The following is a 25,331-nucleotide window of genomic DNA, read 5'->3' on the forward strand; positions in this document are numbered from 1 at the left end:
CTCCTTCTCCCTGACAACTGAAGCAACCTTCCACGACCAAGGAGGCTCAGATGTGCTTCCCAAAGAAGCAGGACAAAGTGAAGAGAAGAGTCATCTGGGGGATCGAAGTTGTTGAGGAGCTGCACTGGAAGGGCTGGGAGCTAGGGAAGGAGATGACCAAGAATCTGGCTCTGAAAAACCTATCCTTGAAAATCCAGAAGATCAAGTACAGGTACCAATATGGGGTTGGGGGGTGTGTCAGGGACCCAGTTCCTGAGCTTTCAAGCTCTCAAACCAGGCACTCTTAAAATATCATATAAAGTCACAAGAGTGTTTAAAACATGTGCAGTTTGAAGAATTATAGGAAATGGAACTCATGTGACCAGATTAAAGAATAGATTAATAACTGTGTCTTGAAGCTTATCCCCCCGTTGTATGTACCTCTCCTACTGAAGCCTCTCCCCACCTCTAGAGGTAATCACTATCCTGACTCTTATAATCATTTCCTTGCTTTCGTTAAATAGATTTACCACTTACATTTGTATCCCTAAATGATATAGTTTAATTTTACCTTCTTATGAACTTTATATAAGTGAAACATTATGGTTTTCTTTTGTAATTCATTTTTTTCAACCATGTTATCCATACTACTATAGTTTACTCATTTTATTGCAACAGAGCCCTGGTGGCACAGAGGTTAACAGCTTGACTGCTAACAAAAAGATCGGCAGTTTGAATCCAACAGCTGCTCCTTGGAAACTCTATGGGACAGTTCTACTCTGTCCTATAAGGTTACTATGAGTCGGAATCGACTCAATGACAATGAGTTTGTTTTTTTGGTTTTATAGTATTCCAAAGTATGCCTATACCATAATGTATTTATCAATTCTTGTGATGGTTAAGGTTGTGTGTAAACTTGGCTAGACTATGATTCTCAGTGGTTTGGCAGTTATGATGTAGTTTGGCAGTTATGTATTGATGCAATTTGGCAGTTATGTAATGATGTAGTCATCCTCCATGATGCGATCTGATGTGATTAGCCAATCAGTCGTAAGAGGAGTTTCCTCAGGGGTGTGACCTGCATCCAATATATGTATATGGACGTTCTGGAAAAGCTCACTTGCTTGCTCTGGATCCTTTGTCCAGCTTGTCATCATCTGACCTCTCATTCTTGGGACTTGAGCCAGCAGTCTGCGGTATTACCTGCCAATCTTGGGATTTGTTGGCCTTCACAGCCTGTGAGCCAACAGCCTGCCATCTTACCTGCTGACCTTGGATTCATCAGCCTCCACAGCCCACGAGCCAGCGGCCTGTCTATATATATATACACACACACACACACACACACACACGCACACACATATACATTGGTTTTGCTTCTCTAGAGAACCCAGCCTAAGACATTTGGTACTGAGAGTGGTTCTAGAGAAACAAAATCATAAGGATGAGTTTTCTAAGTTGATTCTTAAGTCTGAATAGTCTTAAAAGTGCTGATGACTCTGCCTACAGTAGTAAAGAGGGCACAGCTAATCCATGGTGTGGATTTGTTAATCCATGAGGTGCCAATAGTAATATGCAAAATATCACTACAAATAGATCAAGCATTGGGGAGAAGTGAGGCTCTGGGTGATCGCATGTTTGATACTTTTCTACAGTTTGGTCAGAATGAGAAGTATTGGGAAGCTGGTTGGTTGGTCCTACTGTCACTAGACAAAGTGGTGAAAGAATGAGATGAGCTCAGGGCTTCAGAGTCACAGCTCAAGTGCCGCATAAAAGACCTGAAAGTTGCCACTTGTGCCCTGAAAGAAAGCCATATTTATTGTAGTAACAGCTGATATTGCTGAAAGCCAAACCCAGAGTCTTATCATAAGAGTGGCTGAATTACAACACCAACTGAATTCCCAACCTCTAATGGTGTCTGAAGTTAAAGTGAGGGTGTTAATTGAAACTTGGGATAGGGACATAAGTACAAAAAATCAGGAATATGGGGACATTGAGCCCCTAAATCCCATTGAATCACTCCAACAGAACCAATCTTCTTACTCTCATTTGAAGACATTACTCTGTTAAACCACCCTCCTCAGTAAAACTATTATATCCCCCACCCTCATCTGATGAGATTAACCCAACTGTGTCTGAGGAAACTTTGTCCGAGATATCACCTGGGGTGGCATCGGAGTGATTGCGTGGGGCATCGCCTCAGGTAGATGCCTTATAAGACATTGCTGAATATTCCCAGGACCCACCCCCATCACCCATTTTGGCTTCTAGACCTGTAACTAGACTTAATTGCCAGCAAGCCCCAAAAGGTGAAGTATAAAGTGTGACTGAGGAGAAGGTATGCTACACTCCAAAAGAACTACTTGACTTTTCCATGTGTACAAACAGAAGCCTGGGGAATGTGTGTGGGAATAGCTATTAAGGGTGTGATATAATGGTGCAAGGAACATAGAGTTGGATCAGTCTGACTTTATTGATACGGATCCACTAAGCACAGATTCTTCATTCAGTGTTTCAGCTGAAGAGGTTAAGAAAGGAACTAATAGTTTATTTGGTTGGTTCACTGAAGGATGGATTACTTGGTGGCCTATACTAAATCAAGCTGAAGTGCCACACCTGCCTTGGTATACTGTGGAAGAAGGAATCCAAAGGCTTAGAGAAATTGGCATGTTAGAGTGGATTTATCAGGTTAGACCCACAGACCCACACATGGAGTGCCCAGAAGACACACCTTTTACAAAAGCCCCAGCATCTTTGAAGACTACCGTAATTGCTATTTTATGTAAGTCATATTTGACAGTGGAAACTGCCCTAACCGAATTAAGACACCTAACTACAATGGGGCTGATTGGACCTCGTGGTGTTAAGGGCCAAGTGGTGGCACTTGGTTGACAAAGACAAGGTGGATGTGGTTCCTATAATGGACAGCAGAGTCAAAGCCATAATCGGAATAGTCTGACTCGTATAGATTTAGGGTATTGGTTACTTAGTCATGGTATCCTAATGTGAAATTTACTAAATATTTACTTGATCTGTAGAAGTGGAAGAATTCTAGGTCAAGTGAACATCAGTCTAACTCGAATTGCCAGAATACAGGGTCACAGCCCCTCAGTCAACTCCCAGACTTGAGCCAGTTTACAGACCCACATCCCTTGAATGAAGGGGAGGCTGGGTTCCTTTGAGGAAGGACCCCACTACACCACCAAAAATTTGTGCAGTTAAAAATCCTCACGAAAGGAGAGACTGGAAGGAGGGAGAGGGCTGACTCATTAGGGGGAGAGTAAGTGGGAGTATGAAGTAAGGTGTATATAAGCTTATATGTGACAGACTGACTTGATTTGCAAACTTTCACTTAAAGCACAATAAAAATTATTTAAAAAAAAATTATGCAGTTAATCTTTCTCCCAGACTTCCCCAGAGGGATCTATGGCCTTTTAGGAGAGTGACTGTTCATTGGGGAAAAGGAAATAACCAGACTTTTGGGAGATTACTAGATACTGGCTCTGAACTGATACTAATTCCAGGAGATCCAAAACGTCACTGCGGCCTACCAGTTAGAGTTGGGGTGTATGGAGGTCAGGTTATTAATGGAGTCTTAGTTCAGGTTCGGTTCATAGTAAGTATAGTGGGTCTTAGGCCGAGTTCTTTAGAGAAGCAAAACCAGTAAAGCATATAAATATATATGTATGTATATATATAGAGAGAGAGAGATTTATGTCAAGGAAATGGCTCATGCGGTTATAGAGGCTGTAATGTCCCAAGTCTGTGGGTCAGAAAAGAGGCTTCTCCTGATTCACATAGCCTCAGGGGCTGATGAACCCAAGATTGGCAGGCCAGAGAGCAGGGCTGTTGCTCACAGACTGTGAAGATTGACAAATCCCAAGACTGGCAGGCAAGACTGCAGGTAAGCTGCTAGCTCAAGTCCCAAGAACTGGAGGTCAGATGAACAGGAGCCAGCTGCAGGATCCTGAACAAGCAAAAGCCCTCGAGCCCTGTGTAAATATCCAACCACACTCAATGCAGGCCACACACCCAAGGAAACTCCCCTTCAACTGATTGGCTACTCACAGCAGATCCCATCATAGGGGTGATCACTTATCAAATCTCAACAGGGAAGTGATTACAACATTATACAACTGCCAAAACACTGAGGATCATGGCTCAGCCAAGTTGACACACAATCTTAACCATCGCAGTCCCCGAACCCATCCTGTAGTGATTTTTCCAGTTCCAGAATGCGTAATTGGAATAGGTATACTGAACAACTGGCAAAACCCCTGCACTGCATCCCTGACAAGTGGAATAAAGGCTATTATGGTAGGAAAAGACAAGCGGAAGCCATTAAAACTTCCCAGACCTAGGAAAATAGTAAATCAAAAGCAATGCTGCATTCCTGGAGGATTATTGCCACCATCAAGGACTTGAAGGATGCAGGGGTACTGGTTCCCAGCACATCCCCCATTCAACTTGCCTACTTGGCCTGTGCCAAAAACAGATGCATCTTGGAGAAAGACAATGGATTATCGAAAACTGACTCCAATTGGAGCTGCTGTTCCAGGTGTGATTTCATTGCTTGAGCAAATTAATACATTTCCTGGTACCTGGTATGCAGCTATTGATCTAGCTAATGCCTTTTTTTTCCATACCTCTTTCAAAAGGCAACCAGAAGCAGTTTGCCTTCAGCTGGCAAGGCCAGCAATACACCTTCACTTTCCTACCTTAGAGGTATATCAACTCTTCAGCCCTATGTCATAATTTAGTCCACAGGGACTACCATCCGTGGACTTACAAGATGCCTTGTCCACTGTCATGGTATCCCAGACAGCATTGCCTCACATCAAGCAACTCATTTCACAGAAAATGAAATGTGTCAATGGGCTCCTGCTCATGGAATTTCATTGGTATTACCATGTCTCCCGCCCCCTTAATATGTGTCTGTCAGTTTGTCGTACTGTGCGGGCTTGCATGTTGCTGTGATGCTGGAGGCTATGCCACCAGTATTCAGATACCAGCAGGGTCACCCCTGGTGGACAGGTTTCAGCTGAGCTTCCAGACTAAAACAGACTAGGAAGAAGGACCTGACAGTCTACTTCTGGAAAAAAAAAAATTATTAGCCAGTGGAAACCTTATGAATAGCAGTGAAACATTGTCTGATATAGTGCCAGAAGATGAGCCCCCCAGGTTGGAAGACACTCAAAAGGTGACTGGGGAAGAGCTGTCTCCTCAAAGTACAGTCAACCTTAATGACTTGGATAGAGTCAAGCTTTCGGGACCTTCATTTGCTGATGTGTCATGACTCGAAATGAGAAGAAACAGCTGCAAACGTCCATTAATAAGTGGAACCTGGAATGTAAAAAGTGTATGAATCTAGGAAAATTGGAAATTGTCAGAAATGAAATGGAATGCATAAATGGATATTCTGGGCATTAGTGAGCTGAAATGGACTGGTATTGGCCATTTTGAATTGGACAATTATATGGTCTACTATGCCAGTAATGACAACTTGAAGAGGAATGGTGTTGCATTCATCGTTAAAAAGAACATTTCAAGATCTCCTGAAGTACAACGCTGTCAGTGATAGGATAATATCCATATGCCTACAAGGATGACCAGTTAATATGACTATTATTCAAATTTATACACCAACCACTAAGGGCATGGATGAAGAAATTGAAGATTTTTACCAGCTTCTGAAGTCTGAAATTGATTGGACATACAACCAGGATGCATTGATAATTATTTATGATTGAAATGCAAAAGTTGGAAACAAAGAAGAAGGTTCCGTAGTTGGAAAATATGGCCTTGGTGATAGAAATTATGTTGGAGATCATATGATAGAATTTTGTAAGACCAATGACTTCTTCATTGCAAATACCTTCTTTCACCAACATAAATGGTGACTATACACATGGACCTTGCCAGATGGAACACACAGGAATCAAATTGACTACATCTGTGGAAAGAGAGGATGGAAAAGCTCAATATCATCAGTCAGAACAAGGCCAGGGGCCAGCTGCAGAAAAGGCCATTAATTACTCATATGCAAGTTCAAGTTGAACCTGAAGAAAATTAGAACAAGTTCATGAGTGCCAAAGTACGACCTTAAGTATATCCCACCTGAATTTAGAGACCATCTCAAGAATAGATTTGACACGTTGAACACTAACGACCAAAGATCAGACGTGTTGTGCAAGGACACCATATATGAAGAAAGCAAGAGGTCATTAAAAAGACAGAAAAGACCAAAATGGATGTCAGAAGAGACTCTGAACTTGCTCTTGAATATCAAGTAGCTAAAGCAAAAGGAAGAAATGATAAAATAAAAGAACTGAATGGAAGATTTCAAAGGGTGGCTTCAGAAGACAAAGTAAACTATTATAATGACTTGGGCAAAGAGAAAACCAAAAGGAAAGAACACTCTCAGAATTTCTCAAGCTAAAAGAACTGAAGAAAAAATTCAAGCCTCGAATTGCAATAGTGAAAGATCCTATGGGGAAAATATTAAATGACGCAGAAAGCATCAAAAGAAGATGGAAGAAATACACAAGGTCATTATACCAAAAATAATTGGTTGGCGCTCAACCATTTCAAGAGGTAGCATACGATCAGGAACTGATGGTACTGAAGGAAGAAGTCCAAGCTGCACTGAAGGCATTGGCAAAAAACAAGGCTCCAGGAATCGACGGACTATCAATTGAGATGTTTCAAGAAACAGATGCAGCGTTGGAAGTGTTCACTCGTCTATGCCAAGAAATTTGGAAGACAGCTACCTGGCCAACCAACTGGAAGAGATCCATATTTAAGCCTATTCCCAAGAAAGGTGATCCAACAGAATGCGGAAATTATTGAACCATATCATTAATATCGCATCCAAGTAAAATTTTGCTGAAGATCATTCAAAAGCAGCTGCAGCAGTATATCTACAGGGAACTGCCAGAAATTCAAGCTGGACTCAGAAGAGGACGTGGAACCAGGGATATTATTGCTGATGTCAGATGGATCCTGGTTGAAAGCAGAGAACAAAGAAAGATGTTTACCTGTGTTTTATTGTCCATGCAAAGGCATTCGACTGCGTGGATCATAACAAATTATGGATAACATTGCCAAGAATGGGAATTCCAGAACGCTTAATTGTGCTCATGAGGAACCTGTACATAAATTAAGAGGCAGTTGTTCAGACAGAACAAGGGGATACTGTGTGGTTTGAAGTCAGGAAAGGTGTGCGTCAGGGTTGTATCCTTTCACCGTACCTATTCAATTTGTATGCTGAGCAAATAATCTGAGAAGCTGGACTATATGAAGAAGAATGGGGCATCAGGATTGGAGGAAGACTCATTAACAACCTTTGTTATGCAGATAACACAACCTTGCTTGCTGAAAGTGAAGAGGGGTTGAAGCGCTTACTGATGAAGATTAAAGAATACAGACTTCAGTATGGATTACACCTCAACATAAATAAAACAAAAATTCTCACAACTGGACCAGCAGGCAACATTATGATAAATGGAGAAAATACTGAAATTGTTAAGGATTTCATTCTACTTGGATCCATGATCAACACCCATGGAATCGAAGGACGAATTGAGTTGGGCAAATCTGCTGCAAAAGACCTCTTTAAAGTGTTGAAAAGCAAAATGTCACCTTGAAGACTAAGGTGTGCCTGACCCAAGCCGTGGTATTTTCAGTCACCTCGTATGCACGGGAAAGCTGGGCAATGAATAAGAAAGACCGAAGAAGAATTGATACCTTTGAATTGTGGTGTTGACAAATCAAAAGAATGAACAAATCTGTCTTGGAAGAAGTACAACCAGAATGCTCCTTAGAAGCAAGGATGGCGATACTACGCCTTACATATTTTGGACATGTTATCAAGAGGGATCAGTCCCTGGAGAAGGACATCATGCTTGGTAAAGTAGAGGGTCAGCAAAAAAGAGGAAGACCCTCAATGAGATGGATTGACACAGTGGCTGCAAGAATGGGCTCAAGCATAACAACGATTGTGAGCATGGTACAGGTTAGGGCAGTGTTTCATTCTGTAGTACCTAGGATTGCTATGAGTTGGAAGTGACTTGATGGCACCTAACAACAGCAACAACACTGTGTTCCGCATCATCCTGAAGCAGCTGGCTTGATAGAATGAATGATGGAATGGCCTTTTGAAGACACAATTATGGTGCCAGTACCTTGCGGGGTTGAGGCAGTGTTCTCAAGGAGACTGTATATGCTCTAAACCTGCATCCAGTATATGCTGCTGTTTCTCCCATAGCTGGGATTCATGGGTCCAGGAATCAAGGGGTGGAAATGGGAGTGGCACGTCTCACTATTGCCCCTAGTGACCCACTTGCAAAATTTTTCCTTTCCCTCCCCATCACCTATGCTCTGAGGGTCTAGAGGTCTTAGTTCCAAGGGTAGGAATGCTCCCACCAGGAGACACAACACTGATTCCATTGAACTGAGAGTTAAGAATGCCACCCAGGCACTTTGGGCCCCTCATGCCTCCAGATCAACAGGGAAAGAAGGAAGTTACTGTATTGGCTGGTGTGATTGATCCTGATTACCAAGAGGACATCAGATATTACATAATGGAGGTAAAGAAGAGTTATGTCTGAAATACAGGAGATCCCTTAGGATGCCCCTTAGTACTGCTATACCCTATGGCTAAAGTCAACGGAAAACTATAGCAACCCAATTCTGACATGACTAGTAATGGCCCAGACCCTTCAGGAATGAAGGCTTGGGTCACCCCACCAGGCAAAGAACCACGACAAGCTGAGGTGCTTGCTGAGGGCAAAGTGAATACAGAATGGGTGGTGGAAGAAGGTAGTTTTAGATACCAGCTACAACCACATGACCAATTGCAGAAATGAACATTTCTTCCTTGTATGTGTGCATCAAATATTTTTGTTTTCTTCACATATAAAATATAAGATGTAAACAGGGCTAGTGCATTTGCAGTTGTTAACTCCTGTTAGTTGTATCATGTTAGGTGCAAGTATGACTTTATACTTGCCTTTATTTAGAGATTGTGTGTGGTTTAGGGAGATGTGTATGGGTGCCAAGTTAACAAGGAGTGGACTGTGATGGCTAAGGTTGTGTGTTAACTTCGCTGGGCCATGATTCTCAGTGATTTGGCAGTTACGATGTAGTTTGGCAGCTATGTAATGATGTAATCATCTCCATGATGAGATCTGCTGCGAGCAGCCCATCAGTTGAAAGGTCGTTTCCTTGGGGTGTGGCCTGTATCCAATATATGTGGACTTTCTGGAAAGGCTCAAGGGCTTTTTCTCACTTTGGATCCTGCATCTGACCTCTGGTTCTTGGGACATGAACTAGCAGCTTACCTGCCAATCTTGAGAGTCATTGGCCTCTACAGCCTGTGAGCCAGAGGCCTGGCATCTGACCTGCAGATCTTGGGTTTATCAGCCCTGCAGCTGGAGAAGGCTCCAGCCTGACTCATGGACTTGGGACTTCCAGCCTCTATAATTGTGTGAGCCATTTCCTTGATATAAAACTTCCTCCCTCCTTCTCTTTCTTCATACACACACACACATATATATTTGTTGTCAGGTGCTGTCGAGTCAGTTCCACCTTACATTAACCCAATGTAAAACAGAGTAAAACACTGCACAGTCCTGTACCATCTGCATGGTTGTTGTTATGCTTGAGCCCATTGTTGGCAGCCAATGTGTCAATCCATCTTGTTGCGGGTCTTCCTCTTTTTTGCAGACCTTCTACTTTACCAAGCATGATGTCTTTCTCCAGGGTCTGATCCCTCCTTATAACATGTCCAAAGCGTGTGAGTGTAGTCTTGCCATCCTTGCTTCTAAGGAGCATTCTGGTTGTACTTCTTCCAAGACATATTCGTTCATTCTTTTGGCACTCCATAGTATATTCAATATTCTTCACCAACACCATAATTCAAAGACGCCAATTCTTCTTTGGTCTTCCTTATTCATTGCCCAGCTTTCGCATGCATATGAGGTGATTGAAAATACCATGGCTTGGGTCAGGTGCACCTTAGTCTTTAAAGTGACATCTTTGCTTTTTAACACTTTAAAGAGGTCTTTTGCAGCAGATTTTCCCAATATAATGCATCATTTGATTTCTTGACTGCTGCTTTCATACATGTTGATTGTGGATCTAAGTAAAATGAAATCCTTGACAACTTCGGTATTTTCTCTGTTTATCATGATGTTGCCTTTTGGTCCAGTTGTTAGAATTTTTGTTTTCTTTATGTTGAGGCATAATCCATACTGAAGGCTGTGTTCTTTGATCTTCATCAATCAGTACTTCAAGTCATCTTCACTTTCGGCAAGCAAGGTTGTATCATCTACATAATGAAGGTTGTTAATGAGTCTTCCTCCAATCCTGATGCCCCATTCTTCGTATAGTCCAGCTTCTCAGATTATTTGCTCAGCATCCAGAATGAACAAGTATGGTATTAGGATACAGCCCTGATGCACACCATTCCTGACTTTAAATCAAGAAGCATCTCCTTGTTCTTTTCCAACAACTGCCTCCTGATCTATGTACAGGTTCCTCATGAGCACAATTAAGTGTTCTGGAATTTCCATTCTTCGCAATGTTATCCATAATTTGTTATGATCCATACAGTCAAATGCCTTTCCATACTCAATAAAACACAGGTAAACATCTTTCTGGTAGTCTCTGCTTTCAGCCAGGATCTATCTGACATCAGCAATGATATCCCTCATTTCACATCTTCTTCTGAATTTGGCTTCAGTTTCTGGCAGTTCCCTGTCCATGTACTGCTGCAACCACTTTTGAATGATCTTCAGCAAAATTTTACTTGCATGTGATATTAATGATATTGTTTGATAATTTCTGCATTTAGTTGGACCACTTTTCTTTGGAATAAGCATAAATATGGATCTCTTCCAGTAGGTTGGCCAGGTAGCTGTCTTTCAAATTTCTTTGTATAGACAATTGTGATGGTTAAGATTGTGTGTCAACTTGGCTGGGCCATGAGTCTCAGTGTTTATATGTGATCACTCCCATAATGGAATCTGCTGTGAGCAGCCAATTAGTTGAAAAGGAGTTTCCTTGTGGGTGTGCCCTGCATCTGAATATAAGCAGACATCCTGGCTTTTTGCTCACTCTGGATCCTGTGGCTGCCTCCTGTTCACCTGACCTCTGGTTCTTGGGACCTGAGCTATCAGCTTATCTGCTGATCTTGGGATTTGTAGATCTTCACAACCTATGAATGGGAGCCCTGCTCTCTGACATGCCAATCTTGGGCTTGCCAGCCCCCTGTGGTTGTGAATCGAGAGAAGCCTCTATCCTGATCCACAGACTTGGGACATTCCAGCCTCTATAATTGCATGAGCTGTTTCCTTGATATAAATTTCTCTCTATGTATATTTATATGCTTTACTGGTTTTGTTTCTCTAGAGAACCCAGCCTAAGACAACAAGTGAGCACCTATCTCTGATAGCTTTCCACTTCAGGATAGATCTTGAAATGTTCTTTTTGACGATGAATCCACGCCATTCCTCTTCCATTTGTCATTCCTGGCATAGTAGACCTATGATTGTCCAACTCAAAATGGCCAATACCAGTCCATTTCAGCTCACTAATGCCTAGGATATCAGTGTTTATGCTTTTCATTTCATTTTTGATGACTTTCAATTTTCCTAGATTCATACTTTGTACATTTCATGTTCAGATTATTAATGGATGTTTCCAGCTGTTTCTTCTCATTTTGAGTCTTGACACATCAGCAAATGAAGGTCCTGAAAGCTTGACTCCATTCACGTTGTTAAGGGCAACTCTATTTTGAGGAGGCAGCTCTTCGCTGGTCATATTTTGAGTGCCTTCCAGCCTGAGGGGCTCATCTTCCGGCACTATATCAAAGTTCCACTGCTATTCAAAAGATTTTCACTGGCTAATTTTTTTCAGAAGTAGACTGTCAGGTCCTTCTTCCTAGTCTGTTTTAGCCTGTCCACCATGAGTGACCCTGCTGGTATTTAATACCGGTGGCATAGCTTCCAACATCACAGCAACGTGCAAGCTCCCACAGTACGACAAACTGACAGATGCAGTATATATATATATATATGTGTATATATATGTATATTAGCATCACCGTTTTGTGTGTGTGTGTGTGTGCGTGCACTTTAGGTGAAAGTTTACAGAGCAAATTAGTTTCTTATTAAAGAATTAATACACAAAATTTTTGTGACCTTGGTTGTCAGCCCAGCGTTGGGTCAACACTCTCCCTTCTTGACCTCAGGTTCCCCATTTCCATTCATCCAGTTTTACTGTCCCTTCCTGCCTTCTTGTGCTTTTGGGTTGGTATGCCCATTTTGTCTTGTATACATGGTTGAACTATGTGTGTTATTGTTTGTCTTATAGGGCTGTCTAATCTTTGGCTGAAGGGTGAACTTCAGGAGTGACTTTAGTACTAAGTTAAAAGGATGCCTGGGGGCTCACTAGTTTTGCTTCTCTAGTGAACCCAGCCTAAGACACTTGCCTTACTGCACTTCCTTTGAGTAGGAAAGTGTTGAACTGAAGTGATTTCTAGAAGACATCTTGTTTTGTCCATGCTCTCAAAGTGAAAAATCTCAACATTTCGCCATTAAATTATGTTTCCTGTAGGTTTTTAAAAATATAGATTTTACTCATCAGGTTAAGAAAATTCCTTTCTATTCCTAGTTTGCTGAGAGTTTTTCTCATGAATAGATGTTGGAGCTTATTTTTCCTTATCTATTGAGATGATAATTTGATTTTCTCTTTTAATTGGTTAATAACAGTAGTACAGAATAGAATTGCCTCATAGGGTTTCCAAGGAGCAACTGGTGGATTTGAACTGCTGACCTTTTGGTTAGCAGCTGTAGCTCTTAACCACTGTACCACCAAACCAAAAAAAAAAAAAAAACCCACTGCCATCAAGTCGATTCCGACTCATAATGACCCTATAGGACAGAGCAGACCTGCCCAATAGAGTTTCCAAGGAGCACCTGGCAGATTCGAACTGCTGACCCCTTGGTTAGCAGTCGTAGCACTTAACCACTATGCTACCAGGGTTTCCGCTCTCACCTTAATGAGACAACACACTCCTTCTCTCCACCCTCTATTTCCATGTCCATTCAGATAACTTCTGTTCCCCTCAACCTTCACACCTTCCCTCCAGACAGGAGCTGCACACATAGTCTCATGTGTCTACTTGATACAAGAAGCCCACTCCTCACCAGTGTCCTTTTCTGTCTTATAGTCCAGTCCAATCCCTGTCTGAAGAGTTGGCTTTGGGAATGGTCGCTGTCTTGGGCTAACAGAAGAAGATCTGGAAACCATGACCTCTGGGGTCCTTCTAGTCTCAGTCAGACCATTAAGTCTGGTCTTTTTACAAGAATCTGAGGTCTGCATCCTACTGCTCTCCTGCTCCTTCAGGGATTCTCTGTTGTGTTCCCCGTCATGGCAGTCATCAGTTGTAGCCAGGCACCATCTAGTTCTTCTGGTCTCAGGCTGATGTAGTCTCTGATTTACGTGGCCCATTCTGATTCTTGGGCTCATACTTACCTTGCGTCTTTGGTGTTCTTCATTCTCCTTTGCTCCACGTGGGCTGAGACCAATTGATGCATCTTAGATGGCCCCTTCCTAGTGTTTAAGACCCCAGACACCACTCTCCAAAATGGGATGCAGAATGTTTTCTTAATAGGTATTATTATGCCAATTGACCTAGATGTACCCTGGAACTATAGTCCCCAAACCTCTGCTCCTGCTACGCTGGCCTTGGAACCGTTCAGTTTATTCAGGAAACTTCTTTGCTTTTGGTTTAGTCCAGTTGTGCTGACCTCTCCTGTATTGTGTATTGTCCTTCTCTTTACCTGAATTAGTTCTTGTCTACTATCTATATTAATTGATTTTCTGTGTTAAATCAACCAGGTGTTCCTGGAATAAATCCTACTTGGATACCATTTTTGGGTATCCTTTCTATATATTGCTGAATTCTTTTTGCTAATATTTGCTTATAAGTGAGATTAGTTTGTAATCTGGCTTTCTTTTCCTGCCTCTGCCAGTTTTTGGTAACAACATTATGATGGTTTCATAGAATAAGTTGGGGAGTATTCTACATTTTATATTATCTGGAAGAGTTTAAGACTGTAATTATTTTTTCCTCAAATGCTTGTAGGACTTGCTATGAAGCCATCTGGCATAGCGTTTTCTTTGTGGGAAGTTTTTTTTTAATGATCTATTCAATTTCTCTGATGAATTTAGATATTAGATAGAGTAACTATCAAGCTTAAAGGATCCCTGGTGGCACAATGGTTAAGTGCTCAGCTGCTAATGGAAAGGTTGGTGGTTTGTACCCACTAGCAGACCTGCAGGAGAAAAGACCAGGCGATCTGCTTTCATAAGGATCACAGGCTAGAAAATTCTATGTGGCAGTTCTACCCTATCATATAGGGTTGCTATGAATCAGAATTGACTCGACAGCACACAACAAACAACAACAGCCATCAAACTTATTGTATAATTCTTGAGTGAGTCTTGGTAAGTAAGTTGTATTTCCGTAGGAATCTGATTATTTCATTGAAATGTTAACATTTGTTGGTATAGAGTTCTTGAAAATGTTGTTGTTAGGTGCTGTCAAGTCAGTTCTGACTCATAGCGACCCTGTGTACAATAGAAGGAAACACTGCCTGGTCTTGCATCATCCTCACAATCATTGCTATTTTTGAGCCCATTGTTGCAGCCACTGTGTCAATCCATCTCCTCTTTTTCAATGACCCTCTCTACCTTACCAAGCATGAAGTCCTTCTCCAGGGACTGGTCCCTCCTGATAACGTGTCCAAAGTACTTCAGACTAAGTCTCTCCATTTTCTCTTCCAAGGAGCACTCTGGATGTATTTCTTCCAAGACAGACTTGTTTGTTTTCTGGCAGCCCATGGTATGTTCAATATTCTTTTCCAAAACAAAATTCAAAGACATCGATTCTTCAGTCTTCCTTTTTCGTTGTCCAGCTTTCACATACATATGAGGTGATTAAAAATATCATGGTTTGGGTCAGGTGCACCTTAGTCCTCAGTGTGACATCTTTGCTTTTCAACACTTTAAAGAGATCTTTTGCAGCAGGTTTTCCCAGTACGATACATCATTTGATTTCCTGACCTTTTCTTTTGCTACCATGTGCGTTAATTGTGGATCCAAGTAAAATGAAATCCTTGACCACTTTAGTATTTTCTCCATTTATCATGATGTTGCTTATTGGTCCAGTTTTGAGAATTTTTGTTTTCTTTATGTTGAGTTGCAATCCATACTGAAGGCTGTGGTCTTTGACCTTCATCAGTAGGTGTTTTGAGTCCTCTTCATTTTCAGCATGCAGGGTTGTGCCATCTGCATATCACAGGTCGTTAATGAGTTTTCCACCAATCCTGATGCCATGTTCTTCTTTGTATAATCCATATTCTCAGATTATTTGCTCAGCATACAGATTGAATAAGTATGGTGAAAGGATACAACTCTGGTGCACACCTTTCCGGACTTTAAACCATGCAGTATCCCCTTGTTGTGTTCAAATGACTGCCTCTTCATGATGTACAGGTTCCTCATGAGCACAGTTAAATGTTCTGGAATTCCCCATTCTTCACAAGCTGTCCATAATTTGTTATGATCCATGCAGTCAAATGCCTTTACATAGTCAATAAAACACAGGTAAACATCTTTCTGGTATTCTCTCTTTCAGTCAGGATCCATCTGACATCAGCAGTGATATCCCTCATTCCACGTCCTCTTCTGAATCCAGCTTGAATTTCTGGCAGTTCCCTGTCTGTGTACTGCTGTAACTAAATGATCTTCAGCAGTATTTCACTTGCATATGATATTAATGATATTATTTGATAATTTCTGCATTCCGATGGATCACCATTCTTTAGAATGAGCACCAGTATGGGTCTTTTCCAGCCAGTTGGCCATATTTCTTGGCATAGATGGATGAGTACCTCCAGCACTGCATCCATTTGTTGAAACATCTCAATTGGTATTCCATCAATTCCGGGAGACTTGTTTTTCATCAATGCCTTTGGTGTAGCTTAGACTTTTTCCTTCAATACCATGGGTTCTTGATCAGTGCTACTTCCTGAAATGGTTGAATGTCAACCAATTATTTTTGGTACAGGGACTCTTTGTATTCCTTCCATCTTCTTTGGACGCTTCCTGCGTCATTCAGTATTTTGACCATAGAATCCTTCAAAATTGCAACTCGAGGGTTGAATTTTTTCTTCAGCTCTTTCAGCTTGAGAAATGCTGAGTGTGTTCTTCTTTTTTGGTTCTCTAACTTCAGATCTTTGCACATTTCACTGTAATACTTTTGTCTTCTCGAGGCACCCTTTAAAATCTTCTGTTCAGCTCTTTTACGTCATCATTTCTTCTATTTGCTGTAGCTAGTCTATGTTCAAGAGCAAGTTTTAGAGTCTCTTTTGACATCCATTTTGGTCTTTTCTTTCTTCCCTGTCTTTTTAATGACCATTCGATTTCTTCATGTATGATTTCCTTGATGTCATCCTGCAACTCATCTGGTCTTCAGTCATTAATGTTGAATTCATCTAATCTGTTCTTGAGATGGTCTCCAAATTCAGATTGGATATACTCAAGGTCGTATTTTAGCTCTTGTGGGCTTGTTTTAATTTTCTTCAGGTTCAGCTTGAACTTGCATATGAGCAATTGATGGCCTGTTCTGCAGTCTGGCCTTGTTCTGTCTGATGATATTGAGCTTTTCCATCATCTCTTTCCGCAGATGTAGTCAATTTGATCTCTGTGTTTTCCGGTGAGGTCCATGTGTATAGTTGCCATTTATGTTGTTGAAAAAATATTTTTGCAATGAATAAGTTGTTGGTCCTACAAAATTCTATTATGCTACCTCCAGTGGCATTTCTATCACCAAGGCTGTTTTCCAACTACTGATCCTTCTTCTTTGTTTCCAACTTTCACATTCCCATCACCAGTAACTATCAATGCATCTTGATTGCATGTTTGATCAATTTCAGACTGCAGAAGTTGGTAAAAGTCTTCAGTTTCCTCATCTTTGGCATTAGTGGTTGGTGCTTAAATCACATTAACTGGTCTTCCTTGTAGGCCTATGAATATTATCTTATGAATGCAACACCACTCCTCTTCAATTTCCCTTTCTCAGCATAGTAGACTATATGATTGTCTGATTCAAGATGGTCAATACCCATTTATTTCAGCTCACTAATGCTTAGGATATTAATCTTCGTGCATTCCATTTCATTTTTGACAGCTTCCAATTTTCCTAGACTCATACTTTGTACATTCTTTTCATTTTGAGTCGTGCCACATCAGCAAATGAAGGTCTTGAAAGCTTGACTCCATTCCATGTCATTAAGGTTGACTCTACTTAGAGGAGGCAGCTCTTCCTCAGTCGTATTTTGAGTGTCTTCCTACCTGAGAGGCTCATATTCCGGCACTATATCAGACAATGTTCCACTGCTATTGATAAGGATTTCACCAGCCAATTTTTTCAGAAGAGACCATCAGTTCCGTCTTCCTAGTCTGTCTTAGTCTGGAAGCTCCACTGAAACCTGTCCACCATGGGTGACCCTGCTGGTATTTGTAATACTGGTGGCACAGCTTCCAGCATCACAGCAACATGCAAGCAACCACAGTATGACAAACTGACAGACACATGGTGGGTTGTTGATAATATCCTCTTATTATTAACATTTTTTAAAGTCTGAAGCGTCTTGAGTTGTAACTCACCCTGGGACTGTACAGCTCTGCTGAGGTCTTTGCTTGGAAAGGCATCCCCAGCACCTCCATCCTTAGGCTTGGCTTCCCCCAGTTAAGTGCTCAGGGATTTTGTTAAATCAAGGCAGCCCTTTTCCATCCCTGTCCCCCCCCACCCCCGACTACCATGCTGAACAGAGATACAAGTTTTGTTGCTTAGCACTAGATCCTTTTGTTTAGTGCTCTGATATCCTGGAGTGAGGTCTGAGAGAAAAGCAGAGGTCAAAGGGGGCCCAAGGAGTCCTGGTAGCCCAATAGTTAAATGCTCAGCTGCTAATCAAAAGGTTGGCAGTTCAAACCTACCCAGCAGCTCCTCAGGAGAGAGACCTAGCAATCTGCTTCCTTAAAGATTATAGCCACTATGAGTTGCGATGAACTCAATGGCACTGAACAAAACAACAGAGGGGGCCCAGTGAAACAGGAGGAGGGAGACAGGTCCCCTCTAACTGGCCCCCTATGACTCCCCCCTGTGACATCACCAGGGTCCCTTCCTCCATGGACCCCAGGACTCATGCCCTGCCAGCTCTCTAGGGCCTCCCTTAATCTTTCTTCTGCCTCTGGTTTCCTCAGCCCTGCTCCTGAAGTACTTCTCCCCCGGCTCTCTCCTGCAGGCCTCCCAAGACAAAGTTCTTCTTCACGGTTATCCCTCAGCCTATCTTACTGAGCCCAGGTATCACCTTCACTCTCCCCATCTTCTTCCGGCCTCTGGAGGAGGTAAGGTCCACCACAGCAAGAAGAGGGTGGGGAGGGACACAAGAACTGTGACCTTGGAACAAGAGACCCGGCAGAGCAGCAGGCCTTTTAAGTAGGCCCCACACCCCCACTCATTCTGCTGGCTATGGCAAGACACCAGCTTGGGAAGCCCTGGAAGGGGGCTCAGACCCTAATCTCATTGGAGAGAGGGGTGTTTCCAGTTGATATGGGGGAGGGTGGGTAAAGGCTGTGATACTGTATTGGCCACCAGAAAGCCCTAGATGCCTTGGCCTCTTTCTGTTCCCAAAAAGTTACCCCCAAATACTTTTTTACCCACAAAGGAGGCCCCACGTCTTTGAGACCAAGATAGTATTGGAGACTGAGAGAGTGGGTACCGTCCAGCCCAGCCCCTCAGTCATTGAGTTGAGGGGTGGCTGAGGACTGGGGTCGGGTGTGTGTTCCCTGATCAGTGCCTTCCTCTGCCCCTCCCTGCCCCTGACACTGCAGAAGGAGTACAAGGACCAGTTGTGGTTTGAAAAAGCAGAGGGGATGTTCTGTGTGGACCTGAGGGCCCTGCTGCCTTGCCACAAGCTGATCTGTCCACCATCCCTGCAGCTGCCCATGTGTGCCGTGGGAGACACGGCCGAGGCCTGGTTCTGCCTGGACAATGTGGGGTGAGGGAAGAGGCAGAGGCTCCAGTGAAGAGGGTGTCTGGGAGCAGGAGAGACTGGCATATCCTGGAGTGGGAGGAGTACAGGGAGGACTGCCCCGCCTCTCTGCCTTTCTAAAGCAGGGGCAGTATCAGAATGAGCCCAGGAGCTTTGACCTGCCCCCCGCTTCCCCTCCCCCAGGGACCTGTCCACCTTCTTCACCTGGGAGTTCTCCAGCCCATTCCAGATGCTGCCCACCACGGGGCTGCTGGAGCCAGGCCAGGCCTGCCGGATCAAGGTGACCTTCCAGCCACTTATGGCTGTCATCCATGAGGTGCAGGCCACATGCTGGTACGGGGACAGCACCAAGCAGAAGAATAGCATACAGCTGCAGGCTGTGGGTGAGGCCCCACCCTCACCCATCTCCAAGCTCTGTGGTACCTCCCTGGGTCTCAAAGCTTCAGTGGGCTCCCCACTACCTGCCCTGGCCCCCAGGGGACCTCCCCCAGCCTCCTGCCCTCCCCTCAGTCCTGCCGAGTTTGCCTTCCTTGGGATTGCAGACCAGTTTTTCCCTGGGGACATTTGCCTTCTTGGAGGGGCTCCCCCGATGGGGTCACAAAGGCCATGGCAGGTCCCCCCAAGAATCCTTGTATCTGCCCCAGCCAAGTGTGCCCAGCTGCTGGTGAACATAAAGCAGAAGCGGCCCGAGGATCAGGACGCTGAGGGCTGCCAGAAGGTGCTGTACTTTGGCTCTGTCGCTGTGGGCTGCACCGCTGAGAGGCAGATCAAGCTGTATAACCCTTCTGTGGTATGAGCCCTGGGGAGGAAGCAGGGCCCAGGATTCAGGAACCACAGGGCCGGTTGCCCCTCTTTCTCCTCACACCTGCAGCCCCACGCCTCCCCTAGTCCATGTCTGTGAACTCCCCTCTCCACTCGGCTGGGGGCTCAGCTGGGGTATCCTCTAAGCCACAGAAAACCTCAAGAGCCTCCCAAGAGGACCACCACTAGCCTTTATGGGGCCTTTGCAATAAGAAGAAAAAGGTGCATCTCTGGGTGGTCCAGGTCTCCGAGTGGCACAAAGGATTTGTGCTCGGCTCCTAACCTAAAAGTTGGCTGTTTGAACCTACTCAGTGGCACTGAAAAAGAAGGGCCATACGATCTGCTTCCATAAAGATTACAGCCAAGAAAACCCTGTGGAGCTCAGCTCTACTCTGCAACACATGGGGTCGCTATGAGTTGGAACTGACTCTGCAGGCGATGGATTTGGTTCTTTTTGTTTTCTGGGTGGTTGCAGGGCAGGGCACGTGTCTTGGCCCCTTCCTCCCTCCAGGTAGAGGTAGCTCACAGCCTGACAAGGGGGCACAGGCTAGACACCAGCTGCCCATGCCCCCTTGACTGGGGAGTGGTGGAGGAGCAAGGCCGAGGGGGAGGGGCTCCCCTGGGGCAGAACCAGGTATGGGACAGTAGAGGTGCCAATCCAAGGCCAGTGAAGAAGACAAGGCATGGTGCCCACTCCCCTGTATTTGAACCTTCTGGGGCTGTCTCCTGGGTACAGTTCACAGACTGCCCCACCCTGTGACCTGACTCCTCCCTGGTGCCCCACCTGGCCCCACAGGTGAGCGCCCCTTTCCGGATCGAAGTGGGCCCAGACAGTCTGGTCAAAGACCAGGCCTTCTCATGCCGCACAGCCCATGGCATCGTGCCCCCAGGAGAAAGGAAATGTGTGTCTGTGTTCTTCCACCCCGAGACCCTGGACGTCAGAACTATGGACTACGTTGCCATCACGCCCTCTGGATGTGCCTCCCAAACTCTGCTCAAAGTTGTTGGTTTCTGTAGAGGTACTGGCACCCTTAGGATGCTGTACTCCCCAGAGACAAAAGTAGCCTACCCTTAGGATTCTGAAATCTCCTGGCCCGCTTTTATTTTTTGTTTGTGGGTTTCTAAGAGCTCTTTGCATGTTGCTCTGCAGTCTGGGTGTCTGCTGCCCCCTGGTGGGCTCAATGAGGAATCACTGGACACCTGAGATTCTGGCGCTGCCGTCACCCCTGGTGATGCTAAAGTTCTGCTCCAGCTGCTGGGGCTCTGGTCGCTCCAGCTGCTGGGGCTCTGGTCTTTCCAGCCTGGCCTTCCATCTCCAGCAGGGGCTCTTCCTGAGATATCCTTGGGGAGTGGGACACCCGAGCTCTACCCAGGTGGCAGACCCACTCACAGGGCCCCGTCTCCCATGCCAGGTCCAGCTGTGTCCCTGCAGCATGACTGCATCAACTTCAGCTGGATCACCCTAGGGGCACACGCTGAGAAGCCCCTGTGGATTGAGAACAGGGAAGACTGCACGGCCTACTTCCAGTTTGCCATTGACTGCCAGGAGAGCGTCTTCAGCATCAGGCCTGCCTTCGGGACCCTGGCAGGCAAGGCCCGCATGACCCTGCACTGCACCTTCCAGCCCACTCACCCCATCATCTACTTCCGGAAGGTGGCCTGTCTCATCCACCACCAGGTGAGTGGTGGAGGAGCAAGGCCGAGGGGGAGGAGCTCCCCTGGGGCAGAACCAGGTATGGGACAGTAGAGGTGCCAATCCAAGGCCAGTGAAGAAGACAAGGCATGGTGCCCACTCCCCTGTATTTGAACCTTCTGGGGCTGTCTGCCTGAGCATTTCCTCTTCCAGGGGCACATGAGGGCTCACTCTGAGCCGGTGAGGGTACCAATCTTGTCTTGACTGCTGCGGGGCCAGGGATGTTTCTGCTGCTGCTATTGGGGTGGGGAGTGTGAGGTTTGGGCTTTACCCCACAAAGGATGTGCTGGCAGAGGGCTTTGACATTAGGACTTCAACCCAGGTCCCTAAGGTTGTACAAGCTGTGCCCTGACCACAGAATCTGGCCAGGGGCGTGGTTGGGGGCTGAAATCCAGCTCATGCTCTACCCCCGCTTGGTGTGCCCAGGCATGGGGCTGCATCTGCCTGCTCAGAGGAGGGGGGGTTTCCTAACGCTTATGAAGATGCAGCATGGCTAGGCAGGCTCTGAGTGGCAGGAAGGACACAGAGCAGAGGGAAGGCCCGATGAAGTTGCCCCCATCCCTCACTCTCTCCTCCCCTAGGGAAGGCCTGAGTTCTGCATTCTCAGGCCTCTTGTCTGGCAGTAGGATGGGCAGTAGAATGCCCAGGAGGAGGGGGGAGAGTGCACCACGGCTGAGTGCCCTAGAGGGCTGGGCGCTGTTCTAGGTCCTGAGCTTCCCCGGCTCCTGTGGTCTCCCTGGGCCGAGCAGCTGTTGGGATACTCACTCAGCCTGCCACCCTGTAGTTTCCACCCTGCCGCCTCTGTCACACTGTCCACCCCCTTCTGTCCTTATTTCTACCACCAGCACCCCTGTTGCCCCCCACCCCTCCCATGCCCTGTCTATCACAACATTGCAGGACCCGGTGTTCCTGGATCTGCTGGGGACCTGCCACTCAGACAACGCCAAGCCAGCCATCCTGAGACCCCAGCACCTGACTTGGTACCGCACACACCTGGCACGGGGCCTGACGCTGTACCCTCCAGACATCCTGGGCGCTATGTTGAAGGAGAAGAAGCTGAAGCAGGATAAGAATGGGGCCCTCATGATCCCCAGCGAGGTATGGGTGGACTTTCCAGAGCCCCCTGGGGGCAGGCTCCCTCCCCTCCCTAGGTTCATGCCCCCTTCTGTCTGTAGCATCCCTAGGGTGGTCCTTGCTCCCAGAGCCCGGCAGACGCCATTAGTAGTCGATGGTGACCTGTGTGGAGCTCCTTCAGCCTTTTCCAGAAAGGAGTGTGCAGAAAAGGGGCAGCGGCAGTGAGGAATGGTGGGTGGGCCCCAGCCCCCCACCGTCTCTCTCCACGCAGGACCTGGAGGACAAACCACCCCAGCGGTACCCTACCATCCCTCCCATGACTGAGTTCTTCTGTGACGGCACCAGCGACATGGCCATCTTCCCCCCACCCGTCAGCATAGAGCCCGTTGAGGTGGACTTTGGTGCCTGTCCCAGGCCTGAGATCCCCAGCCCTGTCCCCCTGTGCCTGATGAACCACACCAAGGGCAAGATCACTGTGGTTTGGACACACAGGCCGGGCTGTCCCTTCTGGGTGAGCCCGGTCACCTGCGATGTGCCCCCACTCAAGTCCACTGCCCTGCGCCTGCACTTCCTGCCACCACACCCCAATGGCCTGTACGAAGTGGAGCTGGAAGCCTTTGCTGTCTATAAGGTGTTTGCACCTAGAGGGGAGTGGGTTCGCCTGCCCTGGGCCCTGATGTCAGATGGGGTGGGAGGTAGATGCTGTGAGGACCCAGCTGCTCCGTGCCAGGTTTTTCTCACTCCCCTTGTCTTCTTCCAGACATGTGGCCTTTCTTGGCCAAGGGGTTTCTTGGCCCATCTGACTATGTCTCATTCGTATGTGCCCTCCCATCCACTCCAAAGGGGGAACTCAGCTGGATCAAATTTGGTACACAGGGAATGGCCAAATTTGGCACAAAGATTAAAGTGCAATAAAAATTATTAAAAAAGAAAATTGGCACAAAGGGAGGGGCGCACAGGCTCCCTGGGGCTTCCAGCTGGCTTATCCTCTAGTCCCTGAGGTAGGAAGAGTGGTCCCTCCAAAGGAGCTGTGGCTTTCGTGAGCAAGAGCCAGGTCCTGGGGAACATTGTAGAGGAGGGGCTCCTATGGGGCACATAGGCTGCCCCCAGCCCTGCACGGCCTCTTAGTCTGAGATGTGAGTCTCTACCTTTCTCCTGCCCCATTCCCAGTTGTTTTGTGCCATCCGTATATGACACAGTAGAACTGCCCTATAGGGTCTTCTAGGCTGTAATCTGTATGGGAGTAGATCCCCTGGTCTTTTCTCTCGAGGAGCTGCTGGTGGGTTGGAATTTCCAACCTTTCAGTTAGCAACCGAGTGCTTAACTGTTGTGCTACCAGGGCTCCTTCATCCCCGGTCACTCCTGCCCTTTCTCTTCCTTCTCGTTTCTGCCCACCTGCTGTTGTTCTTTCTCAGTGGCAGGGGGAGGTGCTAGGACAGAGAGAAGAGTAGAACCATGCAGTCAAGATCAAGAGTTACTTACCAGCTATGTGACCCTGGGCAAGTTATTCAATGTCTCTGAGCCCTGGTCTTTCCCTCTGTAAACATGGGGTCATATCCAAAATTTGGGGGAAGTTTCATAACCTTTCATCACCTCTGTTCTAACATCTTTGTAGCTGGAGGTGTGTAGGAATAAGGCTTGGGGACACCTGGGCTTATGGAAGCTGAGTGTGTCAGATTTTGGGGTTATAGACTCTAGACCTGTGCTGTCCCAGACAGCAGCCAGCAGCCACATGTGGCTACTGAGCGCTTGAAATGCCACTGGTCTAAAACTGAGAAGCGCTGTAAGTGTAAAATAGACCCTGAATTTCGAAGACCTAGTACAAAAAGAAGAATGCAGAATATCCCCTACCCAAGTTTTACGTAATGATTGCATGTTAAAACGATAAAGATTTTTGGATCCATTGGGTTAAATAAACACATTATTAAAATTAATTTCACATATTTTACTGTGGCTACTGGAAGGTTTACAGTTACACTGATGGCTGGCACCATGGCCCGCATTATATTTCTGTTGGACAGTGCTTCTGTAGACACATTGCTAGTGGATGAATGCCGCTTTCAGGTCCACCCTTCTGGCCCAGCCCCACCCTCCTCCAGGGATTGATGGGAGCATTAAAGAGAGCGTTTGCCTAGTGCCTCTGGGCCTGGCACACGCATGAGGGCTGTGTTAGGCCGTTGTTCTCCATGCCCTCTTCCCAGGGAGAGCCTTCCCGACTGTGCCCAGTGTGGGACTCCTGCAGAATGGGGGCAGGGTGGGTGCCACCAGGGCTGGACCCAGGACTCTATGCTTTCTCCATGGCTCTGACCCCCAGGTCCTGCAGAATTACAGTAACATTGAGGAGAACTGCACGGTGTGCCCTTCCTGGTGTCTGACTCTGCGGGCACGAGGCCACAGCTACTATCCTGCCTTCGAGCACCACATCCCCCAGTACTCCCTGGATGCCCCCAAGGTGAGCAGGGCCCCACTGCAGAAGGAGGTAGAGCCAGAGAGCCGCCTTCCACCTTGGCCTACAGATTCCCTTCCTCCCCCATCCCCCAGCCTCAGAAACATATCCCCACATGTTCCCTGGCCATCCCTTCCTCCCCCAGCCAGCCCCTGGGCTCTGGGCCAGCCCAGGACTCTTTCCTGGGACAGACTCTGGGGCTGGGAGAAGA

General features: G+C 46.0%; 1 protein-coding gene across 1 annotated transcript in view; it reads left to right on the forward strand.

Annotated features, from left to right (window-relative positions):
• CFAP65 (cilia and flagella associated protein 65) overlaps positions 1 to 25,331 on the forward strand; it is a 53,404-nt gene that overhangs the window by 5,480 nt on the left and 22,593 nt on the right. Inside the window, exons 3-12 of the mRNA XM_003405894.2 lie at positions 19 to 211; positions 18,357 to 18,459; positions 18,946 to 19,112; positions 19,290 to 19,489; positions 19,751 to 19,896; positions 20,704 to 20,926; positions 21,320 to 21,585; positions 22,498 to 22,698; positions 22,946 to 23,305; positions 24,989 to 25,126. Of these exons, the coding sequence (XP_003405942.2) occupies positions 19 to 211; positions 18,357 to 18,459; positions 18,946 to 19,112; positions 19,290 to 19,489; positions 19,751 to 19,896; positions 20,704 to 20,926; positions 21,320 to 21,585; positions 22,498 to 22,698; positions 22,946 to 23,305; positions 24,989 to 25,126 (1,997 nt within the window). The remainder of the gene's footprint in view (positions 1 to 18; positions 212 to 18,356; positions 18,460 to 18,945; positions 19,113 to 19,289; positions 19,490 to 19,750; positions 19,897 to 20,703; positions 20,927 to 21,319; positions 21,586 to 22,497; positions 22,699 to 22,945; positions 23,306 to 24,988; positions 25,127 to 25,331) is intronic.

The sequence above is a fragment of the Loxodonta africana genome, chromosome 6 (genome assembly GCF_030014295.1).
Source record: "Loxodonta africana isolate mLoxAfr1 chromosome 6, mLoxAfr1.hap2, whole genome shotgun sequence".
Classification (NCBI taxonomy): domain Eukaryota; kingdom Metazoa; phylum Chordata; class Mammalia; order Proboscidea; family Elephantidae; genus Loxodonta; species Loxodonta africana.